We start from the raw sequence: 18,111 nt of genomic DNA, 5'->3' as shown, positions 1-18,111 counted from the left end.
AAGGCATCCCTAAAAACGTTGCTGTGCTTCAAGCCCCAGAGAGGGTTCCTGGGGGAAGCAGAGTCTTCATCCTGGGGCAAAACGGCCCTAGGAAGTGCTGAGAGGCCTCCAAGAGGACAGTGAAAGTGACCCTCTGAGTATGAACCCCCAACTAGTCTAATATCTTCTGAAGATTCAGGAACCTGGAAAGTGTCACCTAGGGTGGAGAGAAAGAAATAGCCTCTGAATTCCTAGAATGGTAGTTCAGAAAGACCTGGCCAGGCCATGTGGCAGGTGGCAAAAGCCCAGGCAAGCAGGACAGCCAAGCACCCACGGGGTGATCCAGGGCTCTCCAGAGACTGTGAGCCTCAGGTGCACTGCCCGCACTCTGAGGAGAGATATTCTAGGCTGCCTTCTCCTCAGATCTTCCCTCCAGAAAGGCAGCTGGCCTCCTAGATGAGGGAGCCAAATAGCGTCACACAAAGCCGTGCATCAGTCCAAGTCCTTGCCCTCTAGAGTGTGTGGGAGTTAGAACAAAGACTCTGCGGCTGGGTTTATAGTTTTACAGAGCCTGGTGAAGAAACTTCATAAATCACCGTCACTGGAGCATAGGCGGGATGAGATGGTCACTAGGGCTAAGGGCAAGGAGCTGGCAGCCCAGGGCTCTGAACAGTCAGCCATGTGGACTCAGAAACTACACAGTATGGTGGGAAGATCTGAAGTGAAAAACATTTAAGCCAATTACCAGAAATGTTAACAAATGTGTTCCTCAGGAGGTCAGAAGGTGCAGAAGGTAAATCTAGATCACTGATGGTCACACGTGCTTCACACAGAGAGAGGGTCCCTTTACGCCCCAACCTAGTAAAAGCAGGCATACTCCTGAGTATGTATCTGAAATACTAGTTCTTCAAAACAGTTGGTGCTTAGTCGTTAAGTCATGTCTGACTCTTTTGTGAACCCTCGGACTGTAACCCATCAGGCTCCTCTGTCCATGGGGTTTTCCAGGCAAGGATACTGGAGTGGGTTGCCATTTCCTTCTCCAGGGGATCTTCCCGACCCAGGGATTGAGCCCACGTCTCCTGCATTGGCAGGCAGATTCTTTACCCCTGAGCCACTGTAGCTCATCCTTATTATCTATAGGTAGTAGTCTCTATTTTCTACCCTGTCCTATTTGTTAAAATAAAATGCCAAACAAAACCTGCAGTTTGAAGAAAAAATTTACCTAAATGGCATGAGATTCAGGGGAGCAGAAATTTTTGATCAAAAATTGAAAAGTAATGATCTAGAATTGGCAATGGGGAGTGAAAAAAGTATTCATCCATCCACAGCTCAGAATGCAGCCAGGTGAACAATGGCTGTCTCCACTCATGAGGGCGAGAACGCTAGGGCTTGTAGGCCAGACCAAGAGATGGGAGAGTTTCCTCACTGTGAAACTTGGAAAGGAAAAGCTTGGAAGGAAAGAAGACTTGGGAGCTGGTCAGGGTGGACACAGCACAGGCAGTTTGGAAATAGAGTAAAGGAGAGGACGAAAGCTTAGGGGGTTACATTTCAAGCATGGACAAGAAAACCAGAATTATGAGTCAGGGGCAGGTGAACTGTACTAAAATTCTAATATGAACATGTTTCACTGCAGGGGTAAACTGAGCCCAAGCCCAGGATGGAGGTGGAGACCTGGTTTTGGCTTACTCTATAGCAATGGTTTGAGAGGGTGGAGGCAGGAAAGGTAATTTTGTCTCCCCAGGGGACATTTAGCAATGTCTGGAGACATTTTTGGTTTTTGGGTGGGGGTTCTTCTGGCCTCTATCAGGGAGAGACCAAGGATGCTGCTAAATACCTACAAGACACAGGACAGTCCCTCCTAGTGAAAAGTCATCAAGCTCCAAGTATCCATGGTGCCTGAAGCCCTGCTCTTTAGGCTGATGGGCTACAAAGGAGGCATGAGGGAGCCATTGGGAGTCCCTGTGATAAACTGACAGCCACTGAGAAATTGTCCAGAAGTCAAGGGAGAGAGATGTTCGTAGGAAGAGCTGTCAAATGCTTTCAATGAGCTTAGGGAGGTGGGCATAGAGAATGCACCTCTGGATAGGGGAATCAAGAGGTTGTTGACAAATTTGGAAAAGAGTAGATTTAGCAGTGATAGAGTGAGAACCTGCCTGGTGACTGAAGCTGTAGTTGGGAAGTGGAGGAAGATGACATGAAAAGGAGACATGGGGACTTCCCTAGGCATTCTAGTGATTAAGACTCCACACTTCCACTGCAGGGGACATGAGTTCGATCCCTGGTCAGGAAAGTAAGGTCCCGAAAGCCAGGTGGTGTGTCCAGAAAAGGGAAAAAAAAAGCAAAAAAGACACAACTTAAATAACTGACCTCACAACTGGCTATACAGCCAGCTACAGTGGGTAGTGACGCTGCCCCTTTTTGTTATAATATTTACTCTGAACCAACCTTAAAGTGGTCTCTACTGCAGAGAAGCAAGACTGACTTCAGCCCTATCTTGGTTCACCTTTTGATCAAAAACTTGGAAAACACTGAGGAGACAGGGAGATGAATTGTGTAGATGACATGGATTAGAAGTATCACAGATAATACTGTGATGGATTACAATCCAAATCCAGCATGATCTCAAAATGCTGGAACCCCAGGATAATACCAACAGAGTGCAGTTTGACCCAGCACAACTGATCAGATCCAATGGAGTTCCAAAATGTCATCTGCACAAATATGAGATGAGGACAGTTCATTTGCCAGCAGGCAGGTGGAAAAAGCCAAGAGTCTGAAGTCCTCACAAGGGGTACACGGTTCCTAAAATCATGATTGCAACTGTGTTTGCATTATTAAGAAACTCTGATGCTTAAATGATGATTCATGGTTTACGAAAGGCACTTGTGTGTACTCTTTTCTCACACCAACCCTCTGATGTGCACGACGCATGTATTATTACCCCATTTTACAAGTGAGAAAACTGAGGCCCACAAAAATTCATTGACTTTCCCAAGGCTGTAAAACTAGTCAGTGACTGGACTGCGATCAGAATAGAGGTCTTCCAAAGTCTGGTTCTGTGCTCCCTCCATGCCCCACCTTACCCGAGAGCACTGGGTCCAGTGCCCAGGAAATGATGTGCTCAGTCAGGTCCTTGGTGCTGTCAGGATCACATAGAGGGTAACGAGGATTTAGGAATGCAGAATCCAATCGTGATTGGATAATGTTTATTCATTCTAGATTACTGACTAACATGTATCAATATCTAAGAGCTAACCAAGGCTATGGATGAATGCAGTGAGAGCAGCTCTTGTTCAGACTAGGTCTTAAAGAGGTGCCATTTGCTAAAGTTTCAGTTTATTCCCAGAAATTAACTTTTATAGCATCAATCTGATCCCAACTGTTTTGTAAATAGATGATTCTTTTTCTGTATTATTTCCACTCATGAGTGATAGTTAAAACCAAGAAGATGCTGTCTGCCTGTATCCTGTCCCTGGCTTTTGGAATTCAGCCAGTTTCAAAAGCACACTTGGCATTTTTCTCTCCCTCTTAACTTAGTTGGGCTTCCCTGGTGGCTCGGTTGGTAAAGAATCTGCCTATAATGTTGGAGACCCAGGTTCGAGCCCTGGGTTGGAAAGATCCCCTGGAGAAGGGAATGGCTACCCACTCCAGTATTCTTGCCTGGGAAATCCCATGGACAGAGGAGCCTGGGCAGAGGGCTACAGTCCATGGGTCACAAGAATCAGACCTGACTTAGCAACTAAAGCACCACCGCCACCACCAATTTAGTTGGTCAGCAGGGTATAGTCCTGGTCCACACATTGGCACATGGCAGGGAAAGCCATTCTTTGTCTAGGCCAGACACTGGCCCACAGCGATGGGCCTGTAGGATGACGAACATGACAAAATAAGCAGAATCCAGGGCAAGTGGCTCTAGGATGCTGCTGGCCCCCAGGAAGGAGTATCCCACAAATGCAGCTGTTCTTGGAAATGCAGCATCTTTGCTCCAGGCTCCACAAGCCCCACTGTGAACTGTAAAGGAGTCAGACCATCTCCAAGACACACCTGCCTTGATGGAGCATTGGATCTCAGAGTTCCAGGGTGTCCATTGGCATCTCTAAGTCAATGCACAGGGCTTACAGAGGCCTAGAAATCAGAGTTGGGCAGGGAGACTTGGGAATATGACTCTAATACTAATTATGTTCTCTGCCTCCTTCACTGACCACATCCGGCTTCATCTCTTAATTGTAGAACGTCACTGGTTTGCTAGTACTGTGCTAGTATAGTGTGGTTTGCTTCCAAATGCAGACTCCCCCAGGTCTAGGTATTCTAGTCCCATAACTGTTCTGTTTGCATCTGAAAGGCTGTGGTTCTTTGCAGCGCGTGCGTGGTGGTGCTAAAACACAGGTCCACTCCCTTTTGGTTCACTTTTTGACTCACAGACTCAGACTGACCGCGGAACGAGCCACGCCAGCTGTGCCCGTGAAACAAGCACCCTGACCAGCCTTTTCTCCCCTGTCCAGGGCACACACATGCTTCAATCGGCTGGATCTCCCGCCTTACCCCTCGTACTCCATGCTGTATGAGAAGCTGTTAACGGCAGTAGAAGAAACCAGCACCTTCGGACTTGAATGAGAAACTGGCCGCTCCCCTGACGTTTTCCTGGCCAGTGACCTCATCCTTTCCCTTTCCCCGAGTCCACTCTCCTTTGATTTTGGTATTCTGTGATTTTCCTTTTCAAACCAAATCAGGATTGACGAGCTGTGCATGAAGAATTGCCTTCTTCTAAGATCTAACCTTCAGGCTTATCTCCTCTACTTTCAATGAACTGCTAGCCTGTATGCAATATTTAAAAAAACAGCTGTCTCAAGGTCTGTGTATATCTCCACATACCTCCATTACTAACAATGAAATATGAATGCAAGTTATGCTACACTTGACCAAATGGTAATAAATGTTTACTTCCATTTCTATGATTTAAGGGGAAATTTGAGCATTAAGCATTCCAAGCTTTTCTATACCCATGTCTTCTGAGCAGAACCACCATTTTTTTTTTTTTTTATAATTTCTAACAACCAACTTCAGAATAGGAGCTGATCAACTCTTTCTTTTCTTCCCATTCTACTTTTCCCTGGGCATCCAATCCATCCAAAAACAGCAGTGGCTAAACCGAAATTTTGATATATTCAACTCATGATTTGTATGTGTCATTGGCCCCATCAGCTGGAACTAGCCTAGACATATGGTGCAAATATCACACTTTCCAACCAACAAAGCAAGAAAAACACCTCCTGCTGATGCAATGCAGGGCATCCCAATGGTTGTGGGGATTATGGTTCGACTTGAGTTCAGAGAAGTCTGGGGGTGGGGACACACCCCCTGTGAGCACCCACCACCCAAGAAGCACAAACTTGTGCACACGTCCAAGAAGGAGATCGCATTATGTAGCATAAACAATGAGGCTTCTACCCCCATGATGTTGTATAGAAGTGTTGAAGCAAACAGGAGAAAGGGGGAAAGGACATCAGGACAATTTAGAAGGACATATTCAGTTGCTCTGAATACCTGGGTTCTGTACAGTTTTATTTTGCTTTGTTTGATCACAGGTCTCTTTCCCAAAGGAAAAAAAATGTCCTGATAATCTCATGACTTCTGTTCAAGCCAAATAATTACTTGTTTGGCAAACAGACTTTTATTTCAACTTTGATAGCGTTTTTATTTTTCATGTTTACTTTTCAGTTTTCCTTCACCATGGTGTTCAAATTCCTTCACATATGATTGTCCACAGGGACCACACTAAATCAGAAGCTGCAGAGAGCGATGGTGCTTGTTAGGGATCAAGGGCAAAATAATACATCTCCTTCCTCCATAGCAATCCTCCTGGAGCAGAGACCTAACCCCCCAAAGGCACACCGATTTGTGTCAAATAGGGATCCAGTTTCTTTTAGCATTCAGTAAAGAGACGTCTCAGTAAATGTGGTGTTTCAGAGTAACAGTTGCAGGCTCCAGAAACAGCCTGACCTCTTGATTATGTTTGGAAGAAACCCAAACATGATGGTCATTTGCTATTTTTCTAATGTTGTTATCCATGTCCTCTGAAATATGTTGTAAAAGAAAGTGTTTTTCTTCACTGGGAAAAGAAATGTTGAAATGTTACATTGTTGTCCTTCAATATATATTAAACAAGGGGAAAATGTGAGAAACATGGGCAAGTTAATTTCATTTGGAACCATGTCTTGTGTTCATGTGGGTTTGTGTCCGGACAATGCATCGATTGTGTTCCCTGCCCTCCATAAGGAAACATTCCTTTAGTAGGAATTAGAATGCCCAGTACCCCTTGCTGCTATGTACCTGTGGTCCATCAAGGAATATGTATGTTACAGAAATCTGGCCTTCTGTTGTTGTCTACAAAGAATATTTACTGACATTGGATGATGGAATGTGTAAGTTCCATAAGGCAGAATCTAAAGGATCTGTATAATTCAGGACACATCTCAGCATCTGGAAAGTCATGGATTCCAGTGGAGCTATTATTTATGAAATCAGGACATAAGGATGATGCAAATCATTTCACCATCCTATATAGAATAGTATCTTTAGTAAAGGGAGCATCTTTCATTTTTAGAACTTGGTGTTAGATATATGTAAATACTTGTTAATTCAAGCATTCAGTTCTTTTTTTTAGGACTCATATGTTAGGCTTTGGCAAGAGAGAAAGCTGTTCCAAAATGGAACCTATTCCCAGGAATCTTCACAATTTACACAAATATCTAATTAAGCTATTAACAGATTAACTGGTGTCTGTTCTCCCTAGTACAGAAGGAACAAGGTATCCTAGAAGATATATATAGATAGAAAACTTACACATGAATGGTTTTCAACTAATTTCTCCTTATTCCTACTGCCCTGCCCAATGCCATGGTTCAGATATATCCCAGAAGCATTACAGGAACAGTATTTCATAAGAGTATGAAATTTCAGAAAGAAATACTGGTGTCAGAGTCCCTGAAAGACTGTGAAGTGTGCTTAGTAGGTTGCCAGTTTCCCTACAGCCTTGCACAGACTCCCTGAGGAAGGAAGACAAAGACGACAGACAGTTGTTATGGAAAGATCTTTATTTCTCTTTGTTCCAGATTATGCTTCTTTACTTAATATATGTATAACATAATATGTATATATATGTAATTACATGTATAACAAAACAGCTATATGACTCAGTTATGCTCTTAATTTTACCATATGGAGGGGCAAACCACCCCAAATCATGTAATTCATAATGAGCAAGATAGAGCTCACCCATTTGTTACCATGTATAATTTATTTTTAAAGTATTTGTTTTCTCCATGGAGGCATATTATAAAATTAATCACCTTTGAACCACGCTTTCCCTAAAACAAGATCTTTTAGAGCTAGTTTTAGTAAGAGTATATTACCTTTAATTGGGGGACAAAAAAAGTAAAGAAGAGAACACATGTGTCAATTTGAAAAATGCTTCAAAAATACTATGAAGTATTATAATAATTTTGTGTATATTCCATTTTATTCTATTATATGAAAATGATAATCTAAAAATAGAAATGGACTCTGCAGAGTCAAGAGAAGTACTACAAAGCTACTGATTTCTTTGTAATTCCTCTGTCCATAAGCTGACCGTGGTTGTGACAGGTTTTTGCTACCATCACAATTGTCATTCAAAAAGAAAATTAAGAAAAAGGGGTATACAATTTGTTGGCAGGCTTTGAATATGCAGAATCTCTATCTTTTTCTCTTCTAACACATGATCATATGTCATCCAACAGTAAGTGCATTTGTATGACCAGCCTGCAAGCTGGACCTTCCAGAACAGTTCTAATGTTAGATCTGTGGCACCATCCGTCCATGTGTCAAATCACGTGTCCCAAATTTGGGCTCAGAAAATTTCTCAGTTGCCACAAATGTTTTCCCAGTCAAGGTAAAACACTTTCAAATGAAAGTAGTTAGAACTTTACATAACAAATGTGGTGCTTTATTATTATTATTACTATTATGTACTTCAGTGTTCATTCTTAAAACTACTGCAATACTATATCATCAAAGTCTGGGATGGATGTTCCAACCATCATAAGGTCCAAAAGAGAACGTGTTATTTTCCTGTTAGTGACATGTAGTCCCTTTGTTCTAGTAGAAAAAAAAAAAAAAAAAGGTGCCTAGAGGTAGTATTTAGAGTAAATATTGTTCCATTAGCCTACTTCCTGCAGCTTCCAATTTACCTAAAGAAATGTCTATAATGATTTTGTTCAAGTCTTTGTTCTAGACAATAGCAGGAGAAGTCCTTGTTCTTGGGCTGATTTTGCTTCCATCGACAAGAGAAATGTCACGTAATACTCAGGCCGAGCTTTCTCTTCCATCCTACCACCTTCAAGGAATGTCAATAAACACTTTGGTATGGCATTGTGTGTGCTCCTTATTGCAAACGGATGGCTAGGGTCATGCACAGAAATTGGTATCATGCCTCTGCTCTCGTTGAGTATAGGCAATAAAACAACACAGAAGACTACCAGCTGCTATGGTAAGTACTCCCCTGGGAAAATTATTTATCAAACAAGCATAATAATATGCTCACAAGCACAGGTTTTGTAACAAATTCCTGGTGTATGCCATTTAGAATGGCACACAAAGAGTGAAATTAAGGGGTGACCTTTCTGTTGAACCAGGCATCCACTGGCTTATTGATTCCCTACCTGTTGAGATGCTTCTACCAAAGCTTCAGGCCACAGCCTGATACCTGGTGTGACCCCAGGACAAAGTTTAGCTGTAAACAAAAATGTTGTGTCCAGTGGCATATACCATGACTCCCAATAACGCAGTGATGTTCTCTTTTTATCTCCTTCCAAATTTCTAAAAGAAAACCATGTGACTCTCACTGGGTGGTCAGAAGTTGATTTATTCTTTGAGGAAAATATATTTTATTCTTAGAAAAAAATATGGGTAGAATTAAGAAAAGGAAAATCCTGAGAGATCTCGTATTGTTATTATACCCATGCTGGGTTTATGTTAGACTCATTCAAACTGAAAATAACTTTTCTCTTAAGAAAAAAAATTAGGCTAGACCATCATTGACAAAGAGGGGTAGATGATATTATTTTGTGTTTCAATCTTATCATTATTCTGAAATCAAGATTAAATTTCAGCTCTCCTGATTTCTATGACCATACCTTTCCAGGACACTGTGCTGATAATTCATTAATTATATACTGAAAAAAAAAAACAACCAAAAACCTTGACACACAAAGCTTATACTCAAGATGTGGTTTAAATGTAGAGGACTCTTCTCTAACAGAATAAATGGAGTTACCGAAAGTTGGGATCACCTTTATCAGTAGAGTAGGAATCACGTTTATAGCTGGGGACAGACACTTAGATACTTTCGTCTGTCTAGTTTATCTTGGAAACAAGGAATAGAGACCAGGAGAGGTGACCTGCTCAAGCCACTAAGCTTTATCTTGGGAACAGAAGTTATGCCCTGTCACAAAATATCCCTTGGGGTCCTGGGCTTCTGAAGCTAGCATAACTCTTCAGAAATTTGCCAGGAAAATAGAAGAAACAGAACCAAAATCTACCATAGTGGATGTCAGGAATCCACAGCCAGTGAGTATTCACCTGCTACATGAGTTTGCTGGGGCTGCTATAACAGGATTACAACCGAGTGGCTTAAACATGGTTAGAAGTCCAAGAGCAAGGTGATGGTGGGGTGGTTCCTTCTGAGGCTGAGAGAGAGATTTTGTCCCATCCCTCTCTTCCAGATTCCGGTGGTTTGCTGGCACTCTTTGTGTTCCTTGGCTTGGAGATCTCTGCCTTCATCCTCGGGTGATGTTCTCCCCTTCTGTGTGTGTGTGTGTGTGTGTGTGTCTGTGTTTTAATTTCCCTTTTATATAAGGACACCAGCCATATTGGCTTACAGCCCACCCTGTGATCTCATTTTTTAAACTTGATTACGTTTATAAAGACCCTAACTCCAAATAAGGTCACATTCTGAGGTACCAGAAGTTAGGACCCCAGTCAGCTCCTTTGGAGGATGCGATTCAATCTGTACCACCCTCCTTCCTGCCACATTAATTGCTGTCATCAGTCCCAACAGTAAAAGTAATAATAAATAAAGGCTAGCATATTTAGAACCATGTGATTCACCATCAATTTACTAAAGGCTTTTTAATTGCAATGATAATCATGGAAGAAACAAAATTGTTACCCATAAATTACTACTATTTAAAATAGTTTAATATAATCAACTGTATTTCAGTTTAAAATTTTTTAATAAAAATGAGTGGTTAAATTATATTGGTCCCTTGCAGCTAAATACTTATTGTTTTTTCTTTTCACAGAAGTAAACATTAAAACATTTTTATGGTCATTTTTGCAGTATTTAAATAGAAGTACCTTATCTATAATATAAAATAAAATAGCTTAATATAGTAAATCAATGATTAATATTACAGAAAATTCCCTGGTGGTCCAGTGGTTAGGACTCTGTACTTTCACTGCTGAGGGCCTGAATTCAGTCCCTGGTTGGGGAACTAAGATCCTACAAGCTGCAAGATGTGGCCAATAATTAAATAAACATCAAATATCCACTTTTTTTTAAAGAAAATTAATATCATAGTATTTGTTTAATCAATGGACTATGAAGATGACTGGGATCACAATAAATTTTTCACTACTTAAAAAAAAAAACCCAACTGGTACTTTTCATGTATTATCCTAGCTATAGTATAGGATCCTATAATATCCTAGGTTTTCATATTATTATCCTAGTAAATGTATAGCCAAGATTTGAACAAGGAGCCTGGCTTCCGAGTCTAAGTACTCAGCCACCCATACCCATTGCCTTCATTCCTTTAAGTATTTTTTAAACACTTATTACACCCTGGGCCCTGTTCTCAGCAGTCTTTACCCTCAGGGAGTCCATGGTCTAGCCTATGACACGGCATTCTTCCCCTCTGTTTGAAATTTGGCCCCTGTTTTTAATATGCGCAGCCCCTCTCCCACTCACCACCCCAGCTCTTGTGTAAGATGTGATGTCATTGTAAAATAATGATAATAAATAAGCAAAATGCTATGAGGAAAGTGAACAGGGGCCATTGGCTGTTTTCTGCTGGAGAAAAAAGACAGACAAAGATGTGTTTACAATTGAGACAAGATTTGAGCATGTATAAAATTGGGAAAAGTGACTTAAATTTATCAGCAAGAGGGAAACATGTTGTTTTTACTGAAACAGTAAACAGAGAAGGACCTAGAAGTGAGTAAATCAGCCTTAAAACCTTCTCATCTTGAAGACCTGGGAGAACATAGATACAAAGACATTTTTTTAAGTGTCTAGAACCTCTGAGTGTCAAAACTTGTTTCATTAGACATCTCCCAGGATGCCCAAGAACTTGTATTTCTTTTCATTTTATTCCAAGGAGTGTACATTACAGTTTTCTTTTTGCCATTATGGTTATGTAATTTCTATTTTCTTTTCTGTATTGAAGTATAGTTGATTTACAATATTGTGCTACCTCTTACTTTTTAAATGTATTACAAGTTGGGTCACGACTTTTACCCAAACTTTTATATTTGTCCATGAAAAAAGCTTCTCTTCTTTCAAGCTTATTCAGTACAATAGGGAGTATCTGTCTTCTAAGATTATAGTAGATATCATAAAATGGCCTCAATTCCTCACTTATAGCCACAGCCTTTACTATACCTATAACTCAGCTATCACCTCCTGCAGGGAGCCAAGCATTCTAAATTCTAACCCACCTGTTTTGGCCAGCTCACTGCAAACAGAGGCTTATACAGCACTTGCAGAATTGCTCTCTTTTTCTTTCTTGCTGCTCTCCTGTCCTGAGGAGTGTATGCCTGGTATAAGAGGAGAGTAAGAGACACAGGGAGCACAGCTGAGACCAGGCTAGACAACCAACAGCCAGTCAATCCCCAAGTATTTGGGCAAACTCAGCCAAGATCATGAAAGCCACCCAGCCAAACTCCAGCTGAGACATGATTATATGCCAGTGGTATTTTATGATTGTTGTACATCATTATGATGGCAATAGATAACTAATTCAAAGATCATTAGGCATCCTTTCTTTACTGGGATAACTTTTGAAACCAAGGACTGAAAGTTTAGTTTAACCTTTCGAGTGAGTCCACTATGCTTGGACTGTTTAATATGTGGCCACTGTTTAATTTGAATTAATAATGATGCTGAAGTGAGAAGAGAAATCAGCAGATTTATATGAGCTCATCAACAAAAAAAATATAAAAAATGTGAGGAACTCCACAGCCAGATAGAACAAACAAGGAGAACTTAAAATGATACTGCAATCTAAAAGGTGTTAAGTAATTACTCCTAAATGTTCAGACAGACTGAGAAAGCATAGAATATATAAATCAGGACAGAAAATCATAAACTTTGAGAAGCCAGGTAAGAAAAGAACAATACTGTGCCTTTTTCTGTTTTTGTTTTTTTTTTTTTTAATTCTTTAAGCATTTAGCTTGTAGGAAAATGTGCATCACCTCACAATATTTGATAGATATTGCTTCTAAACTAAGTGAATCTATATTTTTCATGTTTATAAAATGTAGTTTTGTCATAATTGTATGATAAAAGCAAATATTGCTCAGTTGATGTTTTAAAAATATTTATTTATTTGGTTGCGCTGGGTCTTAGTTGCAGCACGTGGGATCTAGTTCTCTGATTAGGGGTCGAACCTGGGCCCTCTGCGTTGGGAGTGAGGAGTCTTAGCCACTGGAACACCAGGGAAATCCCAGTTGATTTTTATTTTGTGGATTAAACTATTAGGTTGAGATAAGTACTCTGAACTTCTACCCTGAGAATGCTGAGCCCCAAAAAGTTGATGTGTAAGTGCTTAGTCAATGTCATTCAAATCTGTTTTTGCTATAAGAAGTAGAGTTTGTTTCCTTGGTATAGAAACATACACACACACATAAATGTGTTAATTATTGTTATTTGTTTTGGTCCGTTTTAGAAATAATTTATAAATCAAAATTCTTTGAATTTGTAATTCAGTAAGCTTCATTTATTTTGAGTCTGTGTATTATGAATATGTATGTTAATGACAGTTGAGTCTCCTTGGTGGCTTATTTATTTTACAAATATGTAATTACCTTCTTACTCCCCAACAATATTTACCTGCAATTTTGTTCTCTTCATTTTTAAGAGTTCTTAAGGATTTTATGGATAATCCATATCCTACCTGTTGTGTGGATACCCATAAAATCTTTTATCCAGAAAATATGCGTTCTTCCCAAGTACAAAAGACTGTTCCTAAATAAAGACTACAAACAACTCAATGAATGCCAAAGAAGTCATACTCCTACATTCTTCAAACACAATGCAATGCAATTAGAAGACAATAGTTTTAAAAGTTATTTATTATAGGATAATTAAAAAAAAAGACTAGATAGCCACAAATCATGGATATCACTAAAATATCTCTTATATTTTATATGCAACTGGTTCATGAATATCTCTATTCAGTGGACTGATAAACAGATCAAACTGTATCAGTTAAGGTTTTAATCAGGGAAGCAGTCACTCTGAGTGATACAGAATAAGGACTTTATTATAGGGATGGACCTTACACAGCTCTTAGAGCTGGTAAATAAATCTCTGGAAGCTTTTACGGTCAATGGTTGGTCTGAATCAGGAAGAGAAGCCAGATCTGCAGCAGGGGAGGAAAAGGAAGCTCACAGGGATGAACTGAAACCCGTGACAACAAACTGGAAGCCACATCAAGAACACTGGTCCTTGGCAAAAGTATTAGCCCCTCTCGTGATGGAATTACACACATACCTGATCCAAGACTCAGAGAAACGGCAGAAAGATTCCTTCTCTCAAGCTCTTCATCTAATCCACCAGCAATTCCAGCTGGACCTACCTGGAAAGAATTTCCATTTCTTTTCACCAGTTCCATTGCCACCTCCCTTAGTCCAGCCCACAGTGATTTTCCTTTTGTATTATTGTCATAGTCTCCTAGCTGGCCTTCTGGATCCAATTCAGCACCCTACAGTCTATTCTCCACACTGTAGCCAGAATAAGCCTTATAAAACATGTGTTAGATCACATCACTCTCCAGTTCAAGCCCTCCAATGGTTTCCCATCAGTATATAAATGCCTACATGATATGCCTCTGGCTACCTTGCTTTCCTCTTACCTCTCTCTCCCAGCCACACACCCAAACACGTTCTCACCTGAGAGCCTTTGCAGTCATGATTTGCTCTGCTTAAAATGCTTTTCTCCTTCATGTCTGCAAGGTTCTCTTTCTCTCTCCATTAGGTCTCTCCACATCTGTCATCTTCTCAGAGAGACTTTTATACTCAACATTTCTGAAGCACAGTCCCCAATCCCTCCCAATTTCATTTTCTTGTTTCACGTTTTTTTCATACTTCTCTCAACCTTATATCTCTATCTGTTTATTGTATCTCCTCCATAAGAATGGAAGCTCCAGGAAAACTTTTTGCTTACCCTTATAGCACCAAAGCCTGAAACAGTTCTGGCTAAATATCAATGTAATGAATTCATTTAGTTCATTAATTAATTAATCACTGAATATTTTCTTGAATAAATGAATGAATTCATACAGGCTGTAAAAAATTAATAAGACTTTCAGTTTCCAGTTTCTCATGTAAGGAGCTTATAAGTCATCACTTCATCCTGATGACTCAGAAAAAGCAAAGACAGGCTGAAAATTCAGTGCTTCTTGGATCCATAAGAGAGAAAAAGACACGAAGTCAACTGTGGCCCCAAGATTGGAAAGACAGTTGGGCAAATATCGGGAGTAGTGACTGATCAGAGCAAAGACTCAGAAATTGCCACAGAAGCCAGTGCTGGAGAATGAAACTCAATGTGAACAAGTCTGAGAGTTAAAAACTCCAGGAGGATTTAGTCACAGGGAGGTCCCCACCATCTTGTGAGACTTCCTTCCAGGAGTTTAACCAGGTTCCCACAGTAATTATCAGAGAAAAATACCCTCAAGCTTCTGGCAGGGGGAGGGGAAAAGGAACCATTTTGATACACGCCAGAGCACTTTGTTCTTTTTAACAAGTCCAGCCTACAGGGGAAACTAGCCAAACAGACCCTAACCCATTGGGGTATTACCAGAGCCTAACTGACTTCAGAAAAGGGAAATACCAAACTCCAGCACACTCTGGTAATACTCTCCCACTTAAGGAGGGAGAAAACAAAACTGAGCAACACTTGTGAAGTTCACAGTCCAGAGGCAAAGGCTCAATAAAAGACTGAGACCTGATCATGGGCCTGTAGAATGCTTCCCCTCCCCACACACCATCATGTGACTAAAAGCCCATTTACAGCACTTCCTTCTACACAGCACCTCATTTCTTGTTATCAAGAAAAACATTATTAGGCATACCAAAAGGAAAACAACAGCAACACTATTTGAAGAGACAAAGCAAGCATTAGAACCAGACATAGCAAGGGTGTTGAAATTACCAGAATGGGAATTTAAAAAAACTATGATTATTATACTAAGGGTTTAATGGATAAAGTAGACAACACACAAGAACAGATGGGCAGTGTGAGAAGAGAGTAAAATTCCTAAGAATGAGAAAGAAATGCTGAGAAAGATAAAACACGATGTAACAGGAACGAGGAATGCCTTTTTATGGACTTATTAGTTGACATGGCTGAGGAAAGAATCTCTGAAATTGAGGATCTCTCAGTAGTAACCCTGAAAACTGAAAAACAAAAAGAACAAAGACCATAAAACACTAAACAATATCCAAGATCTTTGGGACAACTCAAAAAGATGTAATGTATATGTAATGGGAATACCAGAAAGAGAAGGGAAAAAGCAACAGAAGACATACGTGAAACAGCTATGACTGAAGATTTCCCCTAATTTCATATCAGTCCAAACCACAGATCAGGAGGTTCAGAGAGCCAAAGCAGGGGGGTGGGGGGGAAATACGCTTAGGCATATTATTTTGAAATTACATAAAATCAAAGATAAAAGAAAAGATCCCGTAGCCTAGGAGGGGTGGGAGGACACCTTACCTATAGAGGAACAAAGATAGTAATTATGTCCAACTTCTCCTCAAAAATTAAGAGAGTGGAGTGAAATGTCTGAAGTGTTGAGAGAAAAAAAATCCACTAACCTAGAATTCTGTACACTGCAAATTACCCTTCAAAAGTGAGAGGGGGACTTCTCTGGTGGTCCAGTGGTTAAGACTCCACCTTCCAACACAGGAGGTGTGGATTCAGTCCCTCACTGGGGAACGAAGATCCCTTGTGCCACAGGGTGAGGTCAAAGAAAAAGAAAAAAATGAAGGAGGAAAAAAAATTCTCAGAGAAAAACAGGGAATTTATCACCGGTAGACTGCTGTGAAAGAAATGTTTAATGAAATACTTTAGATGAAAGGAAAATAATACAGGTCAGGAACTCAGAACTATATAAAGATAGGACAAATAAATGAATGAAGGGTGAATAAGTGAAAGTTAAACCAGGTCCACAGAGGAACAGGGCTGCTTCTGCTTTGCAGCTGAGACCACAGTCACCAGGCCTGCCAGCGTGCACCAGCCTGCCTTATCAAGGTGGTCCTGCTTAGACTTGGGCTGCACTGAGGTCTCACAGCCTCCTTCCTAGATCCTGGGAAATGTGGGCTGGGAACCTTCCACTCCACCATATTGCTAAAATCACCAATACCACACTATCTTGATTATCGTCACTTTTAACAGTTTAAGTCTTAAAATTGGGTAGTGTCAGTCCTCTGACTTTGTTGCTTTCCTGCAATATTGTGTTAGCTATTCGCAGTCTTTGGCTTCTCCATATGAACGTTAAATCTGTTAGTTTGTCAATATCCACAAGATAATTCATTGGGATTTTTATTGGGATTATGTTTTTATCTACAGATCAAGATGATGTATTTTGAGGTCTCAAGAAAGTACAGGTAAATTTTTTTAAACACTGCCTAGAATACCTTAGGGATTTAATAAATGTTATTTCTGGCTAAACAACCTTATCTGCATGGGAAATAGAATTTAGGAATGAAAGCATTCCTATGTCAAGCCAGTTCACAACAATTACTTCTGTGTTTCCAGAGTCTTTGCAAACTATAAAAGGCTGACCTTGACTTTCATTTCCCAAGAGGAGATCATCAGAAATTATTTTGTAAGCATGCTAATTAATCTAATTAATCTTGTTTTCTAATCTGTGTCCTCAGACCTCAGAACTGTAAATTGTAGAAACTAATCCTAGAGTCCACTATATGATTGTCTTTTTCTTTCCTTTTATTTTCTAGAGCTCATGCGGTTATTACCTCTAGGCATCTTCTTCATGAGTGTTTAAAGGAGAAGTTAGGAGACAGGATCTAGGCTCCTATGCTGCTGATTCTTTCTGAGACATGGAGGCTCTTTTGAGGATGCTGTTGCCTCTTGCTCAAAGCTTTCCATCAATCTATTATGTGTTTTGCAGAATAATAATAATTCAAAACTCCAAACATTGCAGTCAGTAAAATACCAGTTATATTACATTTTCAACCGATCTGAAGTGGATCCACATCTTCTGTCTTGAGCTGACATGTTCCTTTTAGAGTTTACACTATAAAACAGAATTACAGACAATGTCATTCAGCTCATGAATATATTTCTTTTGCTTTTCATTAGCTTATCTACACGTATTAAGGTGTTTAATTTTCTTTCTTTTCAATTGGTCAACTATTTTATTTTTCAGAGGTTTATTTTATTTTACTTTATTGAAATATAGTTGATTTATAATGTGTCTATTTCTGCTATACAGCAAAGTGATTCAGTTATACATACACATATGTTCTTCATATTCTAAGGTGTTTAATTTTCTTAATCAATGAACACCTCAGAAGTCATATAGAAAGTTTTCATTTGGGAATTAACTTGCCCCTTTACCAATATTTCAAAGCATGTTCAATTCAGTTCAATTCAGTCGCTCAGTCGTGTCTGCCTCTTTGTGACTCCATGGACTGCAGCACATTAGGCTTCCCTGTCTGCCAACAACTCCAGGAGCTTGCTCAAACACAGGTCCATCAAGTCAATGATGCCATCCAACCATCTCAACCTCTGTTGTCCCCTTCTCCTCCCGCCTTCAATCTTTCCCAGCATCAGGGTCTTTTCCAAGG

The 18,111-nt window shown here is 40.1% G+C and overlaps 1 protein-coding gene across 4 annotated transcripts in view; it reads left to right on the top strand.

Moving 5' to 3' along the window:
- Positions 1 to 8,388, top strand: part of HECW1 (HECT, C2 and WW domain containing E3 ubiquitin protein ligase 1) — a 443,378-nt gene extending 434,990 nt beyond the window's left edge. For all 4 annotated transcript variants that reach the window (XM_043873248.1, XM_043873250.1, XM_043873249.1 and 1 more), the window contains one exon: positions 4,482 to 8,388. In XM_043873248.1, coding sequence (XP_043729183.1) covers positions 4,482 to 4,593 — 112 coding nt within the window. In that variant the 3' untranslated portion in view covers positions 4,594 to 8,388. The remainder of the gene's footprint in view (positions 1 to 4,481) is intronic.
- The last annotated feature ends 9,723 nt before the right edge of the window (positions 8,389 to 18,111 follow it).

Source organism: Cervus elaphus, chromosome 18 (assembly GCF_910594005.1).
Source record: "Cervus elaphus chromosome 18, mCerEla1.1, whole genome shotgun sequence".
In the NCBI taxonomy this organism is placed as follows: Eukaryota; Metazoa; Chordata; class Mammalia; order Artiodactyla; family Cervidae; genus Cervus; species Cervus elaphus.
Note: the sequence above shows the minus strand (reverse complement) of the source record. Positions and strands in the feature narration are given on the sequence as shown.